This window comes from Vombatus ursinus, unplaced genomic scaffold (genome assembly GCF_900497805.2).
Source record: "Vombatus ursinus unplaced genomic scaffold, bare-nosed wombat genome assembly UNPS02014812.1, whole genome shotgun sequence".
NCBI classification, from domain to species: domain Eukaryota; kingdom Metazoa; phylum Chordata; class Mammalia; order Diprotodontia; family Vombatidae; genus Vombatus; species Vombatus ursinus.
In genome coordinates this window covers 63031447-63049131 of record NW_020954590.1, presented here as the reverse complement: position 1 = coordinate 63049131, position 17685 = coordinate 63031447, and the positions used below count along the sequence as shown (strand labels likewise).

General features: G+C 36.7%; 1 protein-coding gene across 1 annotated transcript in view; it reads right to left on the bottom strand.

Annotated features, from left to right (window-relative positions):
• Positions 1–12506: 12506 nt before the first annotated feature.
• LOC114053974 (meprin A subunit beta-like) overlaps positions 12507–17685 on the bottom strand; it is a 57565-nt gene continuing 52386 nt past the window's right edge. The window contains 2 exon segments of the mRNA XM_027877089.1: positions 12507–12722; positions 13850–14054. Of these exon segments, the coding sequence (XP_027732890.1) occupies positions 12507–12722; positions 13850–14054 (421 nt within the window).

The window sequence follows — 17685 nt, the reverse complement described above, 5'->3', positions numbered from 1 at the left end:
CAAACAACAAATCATAGAAATAATCAGTTATTTCATCAAAGAAAATGTCAACAATGAGACAATATACCAAAATTTATGGAATACAGCCAAAGCAGTACTTAGATGAAAATATATATCTCTAAATGCTTACATCAATAAAACAGAGAAAAAGCAGAACAATGAATTGGGCATGCAACTAAATAAGCTAGAATAAGAACAAATTTAAAATTCTCAATTAAACATGAAGTTGGAAATACCAAAAATTAAAGGAGAAATTAAGAAAATTCAAAGTAAGAAATCATTGAGCTAATAAATAAAACTCAGAATTGGGTTATGAAAAAATCAATAAAATAGATATATCATTGGTTAATTTGATTAAAAATAAGAAGGAAGAAAGTCAAATTACCAGTATCGATAATGAAAGGGTGAATTCATCACCAATGAAGAGGAAATCAAGGCAATAATTAAGAGCTATTTTGCCCAATTGTATGCCAATAAATCTGACAATCCAAATGAAATGGATGAATATTTATTAAAATATATATTGCCCATATTAATAGAAGAGGAAATAGAATATGTAAATAGCCCCATTTTAGAAAAATAAATTGAACAAGCCATCAAGAAACATCCCAAGAAAAAATTCGCAGGGCCAGATGGATTTACAAGTGAATTCTACCAAACATTTAAAGAACAATTAATTCCAATACTATATAAACTATTTGGGAAAATAGATAAAGAAGGAGTCCTACCAAATTCCTTTTATCAGACAAATACAGTGCCGATACCTAAACCAGGAAGACCCAAAACAGAGAAAGGAGACAATAGATCTATTTCCCTAATGAATATTGATGCAAAAATTTCAAATAAATTGCTAGCAAGGAGATTACAGCAATATATCTCCAAGATCATACACTATGACCAGGTGGGATTTATACTAGGAATGCTCGGCTGGTTCAATATTAAGAAATTATCAGCATAATTGACCATATCAATAACAAAATTAATAGAAATCGTATGATTATTTCAATAGATGCTGAAAAACATTTTTTTTACAAAATATAGCACCATTCCTGTTGTTTTTTTCTAAAACACACACACACACCAGAGAACATAGGAATAAATGGAACTTCTCTTAAAATGATAAGTAGTATCTATCTAAAACCATGAGGAAGTATTGTTTATGATGGGGATAAGCTAGAAGCCTTGCCAGTAAGATCAGGGATGAAGCAAGGATGCCCATTATCACCACTATTATTCGATATTGTACTAGAAATGTTAGCTATAGCAATTAGGGAAGAAAAAGAAATTGAAAGAATTAGAATAGGCAAAAAGGAAACAAAATTATCACTCTTTGCAGATGATATTATGGTATAGGTGAAGAATCCTAGAAAATCAACTAAAAAGCTACTTAAAGTAATTAACAATTCTAGCAAAGTTATAGGATATGCAATGAACCCACAAAAATCATCAGTATTTCTATATGTTAACACTAAAACTCAGCAGCAAAAGATAGAAAGCAAAACTCCATTTAAAATAACTGTAGACAATATGAAATATTGTCTACTTGCCAAGATAAACCCAGGAACTATATGAACACAGTTAAAAACACTTCTCACACAGAGATGAGTCAATAGACTCAAGGAGATTAAGCAAATTATCCAATATCACAAGGGTCATAAGAATCAGAGAAAGGATCTGAATGGAGCCAGGTCCTCCCAGGTCACTGGTCTTGCCCTGAATCACAATTTCTCCCAATACTTAATCACAACCATTGTTTTTCAGTGCTTCCTCAAAGGAAGTCTGTATATTATTATAGACTTATACATACATACATATGTACACATATTTTATATACATATACATACTATATATTTTTATCTATATGACATCAAAGTGGTTCCACTAAAAACACAATAAACATCTTATTTCATGGAAACCTTCTCCAATGATATTAAAATGTTATTTGAGCTCAATAAGTTTAAAGCAATATATTACATCAATTTGTTTTTTCAATTATTTCATGGGTGACATATTTTAAATACTAAACAATTCTCCATTTAGACATCAAATCTATTCCATTCTCACTCTCCTTTATTCAATTTTACATCATTGTAGTATATGACTAAGCAATGAGTGCAGAACTGAGTCAAAGGCTTTGACAGAATCAGTATAGGAGGAATAGATGCTAAAGGACTTTGGGGTGATTTATTTAATAATTACTGAATTGATAACAAGTTGCTCTTTATACTACTGGGACATTTTGACACACTCTTTTTGTTCCTCAGGCAATATGTCAGTTTTTTTATAAATATTTATGGATTTTTTAGTTATAAATCGTTACTGGGTGGTGCAGTATATTGAGCACTGGGCCTGAAGTTTGATCAGAAATTAAATCTGACCTCAGATACTTACTAGCTATGTGACCCTGGGCAAATCACCTAAGCCTCTGCCTGCATAAAAACTGGAGGAGGAAGTAGCAAGCCATTTCAGTATCATTGCCAAGAAAACACCATGACAGTTGATCCACAGGGTCACAAAGAGTCGGACATGACTGAACAACTGAACAACAATAAGGTATATACTAGGCACTGTACTAAGTATTGGAGATGCAAAGGAAAACAAATCCATTTTATAATGCTCAGTCCTCTAAAATGTCTTAGAACAATATATTTAGAGGTGGAAGTGAGGGAAATTAATTTTAATGCTGTATGTTTTGATTATTAATATTAATCATTATCATTTTCTTTTTGTTACAACCTTCATTTCTTAATTCAAAAGATACTTCTCCCATTCTAGCTGAGGAATGTGATAACTCCCAACCCCCAAGACATCTGCCTGGGTAAGGACCCTCAATTTATTTAGCCTATAAACAGAAGCCAACCTGAACTTTTGTTTGTTGTTCAGTCCTTATAGTCCTTTCCAACTCTTTGTGACCCTATTTGGGGTTTTCGAGGCAAAGACACTGGAGTGATTTGCCATTTCCTTCTCCAGCTCATTTTACAAATGTGGAAACTGAGGCAAACAGGATTAAATGACTGTCCCCTGGGTCACACAGTAAATATCTGAGGCCAGATTTGAACTCAGGAAGAGAGTCTTCTTGACTCCACCCTTGGCACTGTATGTATTGTGCCACCTAGCTGCCCAACTTGAGCTAGTGCAAGCTACTAAGAAGTGACCCTTGTGTCCTTGATTTATAATCAAAATATGAGTAACTTGGCCTACAAAGTAAAATCTAAGCCAAAGAGATCCTGACTGAGGTGGCTTTCCTTGCCCAGATTGCTGGGGGCTGCTGAATCTCATGACCAAGTCTCATTCCTCAGCTGACTCCCAGCCATCCCTCCCCACAATAATGAAGTAATATGGAGGAGTTGAGAGCTCTTAGCCCATCTCCTCACTAAGTGTCCACTGATCAGGGTTGCCTTTTGCTTGTCAGATGAGGTCCCAATAAGGTGCTATCAGGAAGACATCACATATATTTAAAGTTACCTAGGACATGCCCTTGGTATCTTTGGTCACTGAGAGAGATTAGTGAACTCAATTTATTGATTATTTATTAGCCTAATTAATAAATTGATTAATCATATCCAGAACTCTGTCTTCTGGAACTTCATATGCCACAGAAGGAATGTTAAAGATCATCTAGTCTTATGCTCTCATTGTATAGATGAAGAACTGTTTTAGAGAGTAACTTGCCCAAGGTCACACAGCTAATGTCAGCCAGGATCCAAACCCAGTTCTCTTCAGTTTCACATCCAGTATGCTTTCCATTGCACCATGCTGACTCTCTGGTTCCATAACTGAAATTAAGGTGTGGATATACCCTCTATCAACATGGATCCCAATAGATCTTCTACCATTTTGTAGATGGTTTTCATGAGTTTCTGTAGCCAAAAAATATCATCTGATGGCCAATACACCTCCATCATCAGCCCTGTACTCACACATGCATACATCAAATGTTCAATTTCATTTTTGAAAGTATATGTGTACATATGTATACATATGAATAAATGAATGAATAACAAAGAATCAGAGGACCTAGGTTCAAATTTGACCTCTGACACTTATGAGCAGTTCAACCTTGGGCAGATCACTAAACCCTGGAGCCTCAGTTTCTTCATCTATAGAATAAAGGGCTTCATTAAGAGAGCCTCCAAGGTTCCACCCAGCTCTAACTGTATGATCCTATGATTTGTTTTCTCTCCCTCAAACATTCCTACCCCCCAAACATCATTAGTATGGTAGAGAGCACTACCATCCTCCCAGTTACCCAAACAGTCACCTCAGCATCACCTTTGACTCTCCCCTCTCATTCATCCCACGTATCCAATCCATCCCCAGCTTTTACTGATTCTAGTTTTACATTTCTCCTTCTTGTCTGCTCTCCACTCATACAGTGACAGCCCTTGTATTTCACCATCACCTCTCACTTGGATGACTGCTATAGCTTTCTAACTGGTCTCTCCTCCTCAGCTCTCTCCCTATTCTAATCCAGCTGCCACTTACCTACCAAGAGAATTCTTTATAAAGCACAGTTCTGGACCATGTCACTGCTCCCCTTCTCACCCATCACCTCAAGGATCAAAGAGAAAGGTCTCTATTTGGCATTTAAAGTTCTTCTTCATCTGGGCCCTTCCTGCCTTTCCAGACTCTTTACACACTCCTCTCATGTGCTCTGTGATCCAGCTACACTGGCCTACTTGTAGTTCCTCAAACACAGCACTCCATCTCCCTTCTCCATGTTTTCACACTCGCATCCCCCATGCCTGTTTTGTTAGGTATAAAACTCCCAATTTCCACTCATTCTCTACTTCCTGGAGAGACTCACAACTGGACATGTAGCCTTAGTTGGTCTCAAAGTAACTGTCACAAAGGAAAACTGGCCTGTTTAACTAGGAATGAGTATAATTTATCCACATTGTGGCAAATAAATATTATAATCCCCACATTCCCCCCAAAAGAAAGCTTAACATCAACAATTTTCAACTCTGATCCTAACCATTAGCCAAAAATTTTGGTTCTGGGCATCCATGTAAAAAGAACTGATAAGAATTCATCAATTTGCATGTCTGTGCCTTGATGATTCTATGTGGATACATTCATATGCATGAAACGGGAAATCTTTTCTCTCATGGTCACAGAACCTTAAATCTAATTCCTAAGGATCATCACTGTCTCATTTTCAAGTTGCAAATTGATGAGCATTATGTAACTAAAACTTATCCATAAAATTAAATGTTATTTTCAATTTTGTTTTGTGTTTGTATTTCCATTTTCATTACTGTCATTTATCAAAAGTCACCCTAGAAGAGAACAAGTCCATGCCCATGGTTCACAGGGCAAAGGAGGTTATGAGTTCTGTCTTAACAAATAAGGAAATCACTCTAAAGCTCTGGTCCAGCTCAATTAGAATTGAGAGTGCGGGTCAAAGTAGAGGATTGCGGGGAAGGGAAGGAAAGTTGTTTGGGTTAGGTGGTCTTAGGAGAGGTAGTCTGATCTCAGGCACAGTTGTCAGGGGAAAAGCATTGTCCTGTCTTTTTCTCCTCCCCCAGCCCCCAGCTTCTGCTATCAGTGATTTCTTCATGGACTTCCTGCCACAACCCATCAGGGCACATGGGTTGATAGGGAACTGTCAGGTACTAAGCATGGGGATAGTAGGCTCTGAGCACTAGTGGTAGGGAAGAGTATTGGTACCACCCCTCACTGGATTTTTTTACCTGGGACAAAGCCCCACTAAAAGAAAATAAAGACTGGGATTTAAGAATATCTCAAAGGAAAAAGTAAATTTTCATTTGATGAGCCTAGTCCTTGTACTATTTAATAGAATGTAAGCTCCTTGAGATTAGAGGCTGTTTATTTATCTTTGTATCATCAGTCCCTAGCACAGTGCCTAGAACATAGTAGGCACTTAAAAAAGGCCTGCTGATTGGATGATTGCTTCTCCCTGGTTACCTCATTAGGACAGCCAATCCTGGGTCCCACACTTTGTCCTGATTCTGGGACTCACTGAGGCACACCACCTAACCAAGAATCAATCAGCTTTGCTCAGGACTTCTTCAGTGAGATCTAAGTACCCATTACACAGTTCTACACATATATAAATACATTAAGGTAGCTAAACTGGTCTTTTTTTGTCATTGAGTCCTCATCCCTCAACATGGAGTTGGCTGAAAAGCAAAGTCTGACTAGCTGGCATTATTCCATTCCTTAATTGATGATATACATGATTTGAGAGACTAAAGATCCTGATGGATGCATCTTAGCATAGATTTCTTGCCCTACAAATAACCAAGACATAAGAATAGGCAATAATATTTCCTAACAAAACTTAAAACAAAGGCATAAAAAAATACAATGGAGGATCTGATTGAGTAATTTCTTTTACTTCAAAGTTTCTCCACAGAAACTGAAGAAAGATCAGTTTCTCTGATCTTTTCTTCAGGAATGTTCAGAAGCACTCTATTTCATCAAAAAATCCACTTTTCCCTCGTAGCATTATACTCAATTTTGCTGGGTAAGTTATTCTTGGTTATAAGGCCATATCTTTTGCCTTCTGGAATATCCAGCCCGCAAAATTCCTGAGTACAGACTGAACCAGATTAAAATTGAAATTAAACATTTTTAATAAAAGAAATAAAAATATAATAAAACTGATCATGTTAATATGTGGTTTTCAAACTCAACATGTGGCCCACAGGATTCTTATGTACAGTTTTAGTGGCCCCCATTTCTCTTTAAGTTTGACAATATTGCTCCAAGGGATAAATATCATTTCAATAAGTGAAAGTGGGAAGAAAATGTAGTCTAGGCTTAGGAAAGAGCTTGAGCAAAGCCCTGGAGATATAAGAGTAGAGTGCATGTTTAGAGAGGATAGAGATGCCTAGTTTGGTTGGAATGTTAATGCTTAAAAATGAAAAATATTAGCTAAGACTTGGAAGGGTTGGTGGTGCTAAGTTGGGGGGGTGGGGTATTGAATGCCAAGCAGAGGAGTATAAACTGTATTAAGGAGAAAAGAAAGATTTTTGAGAAGAGAAGTGCCATAACCATATTGATATATAAGAAAAATCATACTGGAAGGAATTGTGAAGGATAAATTGGAGAAAGAGGCACCTGGAAAGAAGTTATTGCAATATTCCAATCAGGTGTGCTCATGTAGGGGCAGTGGGAATGGAGGAAGAAATAAACAAGAAAGGTTTTGTAGTGGTGGATTCAATCAGATTTATTGACTGGATATGAGGTGAGAGAAAGTACAGTGCTCTTATTCTGTAGGCAAAGAAACCAAAGCACTCAAGAGCACTTGCCCAAGTTTATAAAGATAATAAAGGAACAGACAGGATTCAAACCCATGTTTCCTGACACCAAATACAGCACTTGTTCCACCCACTGTTCTGCTCAATCCCACATCCTCAAGCAAAGACTCAGGTCACCTCTAGCCAAAGGAGGCATAGGAGAGGACTCCAAATAACATAATGGCTGGATTGTGGGAAGGTGACATGCCCCGTACCCCAATTATAGGAAATTTGATATTCCACTTCTGAAGGGTTGCAAAGCCCTGCGATCCTCAGGGAGATTCCTTGAGAGCAGCCTGAGCTATTTCTTCCAAATATATCAATGCAAACAAAATGACACAAAAACTGAATAACTTTTACCAAAAAAAATCCTTTGACAGTATTTCCAATTATTTACAGACAGCATGTTTTCAGCAGAAAAAAAAGAGTGATTAGAGGTTACAAAAAACTGTTATTTCCCACAGCTGAAATTTGTTCCTGAATGAATCCATGATGAGAAGGCAATGCATTTTCCAATCATTTTCTATTGTCATTGTTGTTGTTGCTGTTTGTTATCTTCAGAATTGGTTTCAGCAAGATATATTCTACTAAAAGGAGAGAGAACAACTTATTACATAATTCATAAACGTGAAATTTTTATTTTAATGAATCCCAATGAAATGGTCTAATCAATGGCTTTCTGGAATTATTCCACGGTAGCATTCAGCCATATCCACTGCCTCTGAGATTCACCAAACTTAATTGACTGTGTTCAAAGAACATTTCTCAAATCTAATGAGCAAGGCAGTATGCTAGGCACTGGAGATACAAAAGTGAAAAAAATCATCCTGTCTCTGCCCTCAAGGGACTTATAATCTAATACAATGTGTAAGAAACAACCATGATATGAAAGGGCCAAAGAAGATGCAAATATAAAGAACTCTAAGATAATTTGAGGCAGAAGAGATTGCCCAAATGATTGCTCAGACCTTTTGGGAGATCTCTTTAAGGTCTTATCTAATTATCTCTGCCCCTACACTATCTCCATTAACAGTGAGATGACTGTGAATGTTTTGCATTGGGTAAAATTTAAGATGGTCCCTCACTGTAGGAAAATATTTAATTATGGTGAGAATAGAAATCCTGAATTTGGCAGGATGGTCCTGCATCTTAGCTTGACATCTTGCATCAAACATCCCCTTGAATCTCCCTCACTGACAAATTTCAATCTTTCCAGGTCCAATTTCCTCATCAAAATGAAGCTATCAGTACTTGCATTACCTTCCTTTCAAGATTATTATGAGAAAAGGCAACTGAAAACCTTAAAGCACTACATACATGTGAATTATTATTCCCTCTCCTCTTTAAAAAAAATTATTTTCTCTTACCTTCATTTTCTTTACTTCATCTATATAAGAGATAATAACAGCCCCTTCCTCCAAAAGTCATTGTGAAGACCAAAATGAGATGACTTACATTAAGTACTGGCCCTACCTTAAAGAGCTCTTTAAAGTCAAATCAACAAGCATTTGTTATGCACCCACCTACTATGTGCCAGGCACTGTGCTGAGTACTGAGCATATAAAGAAAGAAAAAAGATAGCTCTGCTGCCAAGGATCTCAGACACTAAGTGGGAGAGATAACATGCAAACCACTATGAACAAACAAGATAAATTGATGGTGGTCTCTGAGAGAAGGAGCTAGGATTAAAGAGGATTGGGAAAGACTTTTTGTTGAAATTAGAACTATAGTTGACATTTAAAGGAAGCCAGGAAAGCCAGAGACTAAGATGAGGATAAAGAGCTCTAGGCATGAGGCACAGCCAGTGAAAATGCACAGAGTTGGGAAATACAGTATCTTGGATGAGGAACAGAAAAAAGGACAGTCACTGATATCTGAGTATTGGGAGGGGAGTGAAGTGTAATAAACTGGGAAAGATCACAAAGGGCCAGGTTATGAAGAGCTTTTAAAACCACAGGATTTTATATTTGATCCTGGAGGTAATCGGGAATGGAGGGTGGCATGACTTGGTCACACCTGTGCTTTACAGAGATCAGTATGACAGCTGGTTGGAGAAGGAATTCAGGGAGACCAATTGAAAGACTATGACAATAGTCCAGGTGTGAGTTTAGGAAGACCTGCTCCAGGGTAGTGGGAGTGTTAGGGGAGAGTAGGGGGCATATAGTAGAGACATTACAAAGTAGAATTAGTAGCAGAATCCATATGGAAAGAGAAAGAATGAGAAGTTGAGGATGGCCCCAAGGTTGTGATCCTGGGTGAAATGGAGGATGGTGATATCATCAACAAAAACAAGAAAATTTAGAAAACCAGAGGTTTGAAGGAAAAGATAATGACTTCAGTTTATATGTGTGATGATGATGATGACCTGTTTTAATTACCTAAACTATAGCTTTTCCATATCTTATAATATTTGCACATTTACTGGGAAATATCTTGGCTTGTCCCATCTGCATAACTTTATTGGTCATCTCTCTGGTCATATCTCTCTTCCTTAGTTCCATTCCTCAACCTTGACCTTGATTCCATTCAACCTGACCAACCTGACCAACCTAACCAACCTGTCAACTTTAGCTGATGGAAGAAGGTTCAGGATATTTACTCATTGTATCCACTGTTGGCCTCCATGAAATCTCTCAGCCTCAGATTTAACATCCATAAAACAATTTGTAAACTCTATAAAATTTGTGGGTACATTTTCTCTCCAAAATGACAAGTCTGTTGACTAAATTGTTTTTTCCCTATGCCTTGCTTTATGATAAAGCTTAAAAACTGTCTTTCTGCCCTAACTTTTGATTAATTAACTATAAAATGAAGTCTGATATATGACTCAGCTTCCTTCTAGCCACGTGTGAGCATCCCATGACACTCTGGCCTGCGATTGTGTTCTCTCCCTGCATTCTTTCCTTTGATGAATTCTTTAGCCCTCATATGTATAATTATCCTTTCTGTTCAGATGACTTCTCCCAGATATATAGATAGATAGAGATACAGATATATGGATAGATAGATATGGATATGAATAGATACATCTTCCCTCTACATAGCCATACCTATATTAATATTTATATGTACATATATGCATCCCTAATCTACCTCCTGAATTAAAGACCCGTGTTACCAGCAAGTTCACCTGGAGGTCCTATTGGCATCTTAACTTCAACATGATCAATCAATATACCTTGAATTTCATTTATATCAATTATTCATAGGATAATAGATGTAGACATGGACCTCAGAGACCATCCAGTCAAACTCCCTCATCTTATAGATGAGGAAACTGTGACCCAGGGATGTTTCTTGACTTGCCAAACACCATACTGGTAGCTAGTTTCAGAGGTGAGATTTGAACCCAGTGTCTCTGACTCCACACTCAGTGATCTCTAGGCTCGTACTATGTGCTAAGCCCATGTTCTAGAACTTTCCAGACTTACATACTTCTCCTCATCATGCATGCTCCCATCCAGCCAAACTGGCCTTAAAAGGTGAGGTATCCCTCACCTAAGACATCTCATTTCTTATTTCTGTGTCTTTGCACAGGCTGTTCCTCATTTCTACATTCCTCTTATTTCTCTTTTTACCTCTTAGAATCCCTCTGCTCCTTTAATGCTCAGCTCAAGAACCACCTTCCACCTAAGGCCTCTTCTGATCCCTCTAGGTGCTAGTGCTTCCCCATTGAAATTAACTTGTATTTATTTTCTATTTTGTACAATTAAGTATACATGTTTTTCCATGTTAAACTGTAAGCTCCTGGAGGGCAAGGACTGTCTCATTTTTCTCATTCTTTCCATATACCTTTAATGACATCTATATTACAGCCAAACTGAATCTGTTAACTTTTTCAAATATGATTCATAAATGTTATTCTATCTCCTCCTTTTGTGCCTTGGCAAAATTGCTCCCTATGTCTGTTATACATTCCTTATACTCTTCTATACTCCTAATAGAATTCCTCATTTAGTATAAAGCACAACTCAGGTGCCATCTATTGCTGTAGTTCTTTACTGATTCCCATGGATATTACCTCTCTCTGTGTCTCTTTCTCTTGGTCTTTCTCTGTCTCTCTATCTCTCCTAGTCTGTATTAATCTCAATTACTTAAGAATTTATCCAGTGTCTTAAATGACTTCTATGTCAAAGGCATAGTTGGGACACAAAGACCAAAAACAAAAAACAAAACAATCCATCCAGTCTCTTTCCTCAATGAGCTTACTTTCTAATGAGGAATGCAAACACATCTACATACATATATGTGTGTTTGTGGATAGGCACATGTATGTATATTTGTATCTTATATATACATCTATATGTATATATATTATGTGTATGTGTGTAAAATCCATATATAATATATACAAGGCTTCAGGCAAAAAGAGGAATTTGAGCTGAATCTTAAAGGAAACATGGATTCTAAGAGACAGAGAAGAAGAGGGAATGCCTCGCAGGAATGGGAGAAGCCTAGTAGAAAAGGCCTGGAGATGAGAGGTGAGGAGGCATGTGTGAGCAACAGAAGGTAGGTCTGCACAGTGTATACTGAACACATAGAGGGGAATAATGTTTGATAAGGTTGGAATGTTTCATTGGAATCAAGTTGTGAAGGGCTTTAAATTCCAAGGAAAGAAATCTGTATTTGATCCTAGCGGTAAAAGGGAAGACACTGGAGTTTACTGAACACTGGGGTGACATGGCTTAGGAAAATCACCTTGGCAGCTTCACGGAAGAAGGATCATAGTGAAGAGAAACTTGAGAGAAGGAGACAAATAAAGATGCTATTATCATAGTCCAGGGAGAAGTGATGAAGAGCCTTAACTAGGGTGGTAGCTCTATAAGAATGAAGAAAGAGGTGAAGATGAGAGATCTTGGGGAAATAAAAAAAAGTATATTTGTGCCACTAAATATAGGGGGAGGGAAAATGAGGCATCAAGGATGACCCCAGTGATGAGAATCTAGGTAACTTGAAATTTACAAATTATGTAAGTTCAATTTTGAAAATCTTTGCTTCACTCTTGCATTTTCTTGTTACTAAGACCGCATGATAATGTTCAGGATTCTTCTCCAATTGAATAAGCTTCTAAGCCTCCCCCAAATTGAGTTGGGCCAAGGAGAAAGGTCTTTAAGTACGTAGCAAGAGATCTAAATCTGGAAAGCACCTGTGAAACCATCAAGCTGCATTCCCTCACTTCAAAAATGAGGCAACAAATTGCCCAAGGTCACACAGATTGTAAGAATTAGAGACATGAACTTAATAGAGCCAGATCCTCTCATGCCATTGTTCTCTCCCAAGACCCCACTTCCTCCCATCATCAACATCATCCCTCAGTCCTTTCTCAGAGAAAATATGAGTCAGCAGACAGGAAATCAGGGAGAAGACAGCTAAAAAAGTCCAGGCTTTCTTCTCTCTGTGTGCTGACGTCACATTGTCTATCCCTTCCATGGATTGAATGAGGAGCAGGAAGTACTACAGCAGAAGAGCAGGAAGATTAGTGGAATTACCAGTCTCCCTCTACTATGTCTTCATTACTAGGACTCAACTCCTAGGATATCACATATTTAAATACAAATTTGAAACAAAAAGTGTTCAAAAAACCAAATTATTTACTTTTTTAAAGCAGTGTGTAACATATGTGGTCTGACAACCAAAAATTATTTATCTAAACATTTTTAATAAAATAAATAGTGCTAGGCATTGTCAGGAAGACCTGGGTTCAAATCCTACTTTTGACACTAATTATATAATATGAACAGTTCTTATGGCCTTAAGAGGCAGGTTGGTGGTGTAGAAGATAGAGCACTGGGTCTGGAGTCAGGAAGACATGAATTCAAATCCTGATTCAAACACTTATTAACTATGTGGACCTGGGTTAGTCACTTAACTTCTGTCTGCCTCAGTAACCTTCTTTTGTAAAATGAGGAAATAATAGCACCTGATATAACTATTTACACATAGAAGAAAAAATGAGTCTGAGAGGCTAGAAGGAAATGCCTGAAGCCCTATGCTTACCTACTATGTGTAGTACTTATATTCTTGTTGTTCAGTCATTTCAGTCACATCCTACTCTTCATGATGCCATTTGGGATTTTCTTGTCAAATATACTGGAGTGGTTTGCCACTTCCTTCTCCAGCTCACTTTACAGATGAGAAAACTGAGGCAAACAGGTTAAGTGACTTGCCCAGGGTCACACAGTAAGCGTTTGAGGTCAGATTTGAACTTAGAAAGGTTAGCCTTCCTGATTCCAGGTCCAGCACTCAATCCATTGTGCCACCCACCTGCCTGTAGTACTTCCAGCCTCTGTCTTTCTTCATAAAAAATTAGTTGCATTGATAATTTTTATTTTTTTTATCATTTTTGGATATATATCTCTATGTCCTTCTGAACCCTGTCTTATAACAAAGAAATCATTCAAACAAGAGTAAATACTATAATGGCCATGTGCAACCTGCTGCGCCTGTAGTACCCTACCTCTCTGCCAAGAAGAAGGGAGCATATTTCATTATTTATTCTCTGGGATCAAGATTAGTTATTATAATGACTCTGTATGATTTTCTTTGATCATTTTTGTTCCGTTATATTATTGCATACTTACATGTTCTAAGGTGATATTCTATGCATTGGCATTATTCTTTAGGCTGTATTTCTTCTTAACACAGTAGACACTCACAAGAGTCACTGTCAGCATAGTAATAAATACAACTGCAGGGAAGAGTACTTCTACAATTATGGCATTCTTGGTGGAGGTTTTCCTCTCACATTTTTCTCCCATGTACCACCAGTCTTTACCTGATTTACGCCTATAGAATGAGAAATTAGACTCTGAAATATTATAGCAAAACATGCTTAGAAAGCTATTTGGTTAACATTCAGCCTGGTCATTTTCAAACAGGTATCAGTCACTCCATAGGAGGAAAATCACTGGAAAAGTACATATTTTATCAGTTGAAAATGTTGACTTGTGCATTTGTGACTTCAGTTTTCACAACACCATTCTTTCTTATGGAGTAAAAAATTCTTATTATGACCAGATTTAGAACTACTAAGGACAGTGGGAATCATCTAACCAAATGTCTTCATTTAGTACATATGGAACTAAAGGCCAAGAGAGGTTTCATGTGTCCTTTTCATGGTCATCCAGGTAGTAAATAATGGAGTCAAGATTCCAACCTTATTATACTGGCTCCAAATCCAACATTTTCTATTGCCCTAAAATGCTTTAATGTCACTTGTAAAGGTTGCTACTAAACTCACAGAATCATGTAAATTAGAATTTATGATTCACTCTCAGCTTCTTCTCTAGAGGAGTACCAAATTTAGAACCTATTCTCTTTGCCCTGGACTTTTCTTTCTTAATGATGCCTTTTGAATTAATGCTTGAATGTGGGGTTCAAAATTTTAGTGAGATCTATCTGTTGGAGAAAAAAAAACACCCCTCTAGTTTTCACAAAAGTAGGACTGAGGGCAAGCAAAATAATATATGAAATCCACAAGAGAATTACAAATACTCATGTCTGCCAATTCAAACTCCTTCTTCCTTTCCCTCCTTTACCAGAACTTTTGAATTAGAGACATCAAAAAGTGCCAGAATGGGCCAATTTGAAGTTCTCTCTTTGTGACCAAAAAGAAGGTAACAGACATTGGAAACGTGTCAAAAAGGTCTATGAAACCTAGCAAGTAGAAATATCATCTTCTTAATGGCCAAGGGTAAGCTGGTCATGCATAATACCCCTTCAGTAGAACAACTGCCCAAAGATTATACATTTATCCCTTCCACATTGCAACTTTCCCTATTGCGATTTCAACATATCACAGGTCGGCATAATACATTAAATGTGAATTTTGGGGAGTTTTATAGAAGCCTCAGATGACATGCAAAGGCCAGCAGATGACACAGGAAAAGTTTAGAAACTCAGGAATGCATAAAATGTAGGTATAATATTGTATAATATCAACCCAAATTTTACAATAAGTTACTGTAAACACCTCATAAAAGAAAAAGAAAAAAATTCAGACTTCTCTGGTATGAAAGGAGAGCAAAAAGTTTTTACTTGGATTTTCCAGATCACAGGGGCATCCCTAACCCCTGTGATGTGGAAAGGACAATTGTAGTTACAGAAGGAAGGACTCCCTATTCAACAAAAATTGCTGGGAAAACAGGAAAGAAGTCTGACAGCAATTAGGTTTAGACCAGTATTTCATAACATATACCATGATGAGTTCCAAATGGATATATGACTTAGACATAAAAGGTGGCACCATAAACAAAGTAGAGATGCAAAATAGAAATTACCTTTAGAATTATGAATAACAGAATCATTCATAACCAAAAAATGGGATGGAGACAATCAACAAATGTGAAATGGACAATTTTGATTATGCAAAATTTAATAGGTTTTGCCCATACAAATCTAATGTAGGTCAGGTTGGAAGGGAAACAGTTAAATGATGAAAAAAAGTTTTTGCTGTAATTTTTCCAATAAAGTTCTTATTCCTAAGACATATAAGAAACAGATTCTAGTTTATAAGAACAAGAGCCATTCTCCAATTGCTAAATGGTTAAATATGAACAGACAGCTCTTAAGAAAAGAAATCTATTTTTTAAAAAAAATATGAAAAAGTTCCAGATGATGAATAATCAGAGAAATGAAAATTAAATCAGGTCTGAAATTTCTTCTAACACATCAGATGGACAAAGTTGACAAAAAAGAAAAATGATTAATGTGGGAAAATAGCAATATTAATGTACTTTTGGTGGAGTAGTAAATTGTTCTGACCAATTTCTGGAAAGCAGTTGGGTATTTGGTGTATTTTGGAATACCACATCATTCATTAAACTGTGTATCTCCTTAGACACATCAATGCCATTACCAATTTTATGATAAACCAAAGATATAAAAAAAAGGGAAAAGGACCCATATGTACAGAAATAAACCACTATATTTGTTACAACAAAGAACTAAACCCTCATCTTTGTAATAGCAACTTTCTTCCAGTGACACAATGTAGCTTTGAAGCATGGAACACCATAATTCCTAAAGGATCAAAATTGCAGGGAGCAGATGATTAATTTCAATACCAAGGAATCAGGGGCTCTTCCTGGATAAGTAACAGAGGGTAGACCCTTCCCAAATCACACCATTTTAGAAGCACCAAAAACTTCCAAACCCCAAGAACTAACTCAGAAAAGAGCAGTGCAAAAAGCCTGAAGCTTGAGACAGCGGCCTTCCTCTCTGCACCACCACCATGTTAGGAACAGACCCCAACATTAATATAAAGATCCAAATCAAGACATTGAATGGAAAAATTGGCAAACAACAAAAAAACCTGACCCCAAAAAGCTATAAGGTGACAGGGAAGATCAAGACATAAACCGAAAAGAAGATGATGAAGTCATAACAGCTATAATCAAAGTCTCAAAGAAAAATGTGAATTGGACACAAACCCAACAAGAATTCCTGGAAGAGCTAAAAAAGTATTTTCAAAATCAAATGAGAATAGTAGAAGAAAAATTAAGCTAAAAAAAGAAAAGGAAGAAAACTATGAAAAGACAATTAACAGCTTGAGGAAAGAGCCATAAAAAAATACTGAAGAAAATATCACCTTAAAAAAAACTGAATTGGCCAAACAATAAAAGAGAAACAAAAATGCACTGATGAAAATAACTCCTTAAAAAGCAGAATTGGTTAAATGGAAAAAGAAGTACAAAAGCTCAGTGAAGAAAATAATTACTTAAAAATTAGAATTGGGTAAGTAGAAGCTAGTGTCAAAACTGGAGGCAGAAAGACTTGTCTCCTGAGTTCCAATCTGGCCTCAAACACTTACTAGCTGCATGACCTGAGCAAGTCACTTAACTTTGTTTACTTCAGTTACTCATCTATAAAATGAACTGGAGAAGGAAATGGAAAATCATTCTAGTCTCTTTGTCAAGAAAATCCTAAATGGGGTCACAAAATATCAGACATGACTGAAACAATTGAACAACAACAATTAGAAGCTAATAACTTTATGAAATATCAAGAAACAAAACCACAAAATCAAAAGAATGAAAAAATAGAAGAAGATGTGAAATATCTCACTGGGAAAAAAACTGACCTGGAAAATAAGTCAAAGTGAGATAATTTAAGAATTATTGGATGACCAAGAAGCCACAATCAAATAGAAAACCTATGCATCGTATTGCAAGAAATTGTCCAGCAAAACTACCCTGATATGATTAAACCAGAGGATAATATAGAAATAGAAAGAAGCCACTGACCACAACCTGAAAGACATCCCCAAAATGAAAATTCCCATGAATATTATAAACAAATTCTGGGGCTCCCAGTTCAAAGAGGAAATACTTCAAGTAGCCAGGAAAAAAAAGCATTCAAGCGTTGTGGAGCCATAATCAGGATCACACAAGATTTAGTAGCTACCACATTAAAGAAA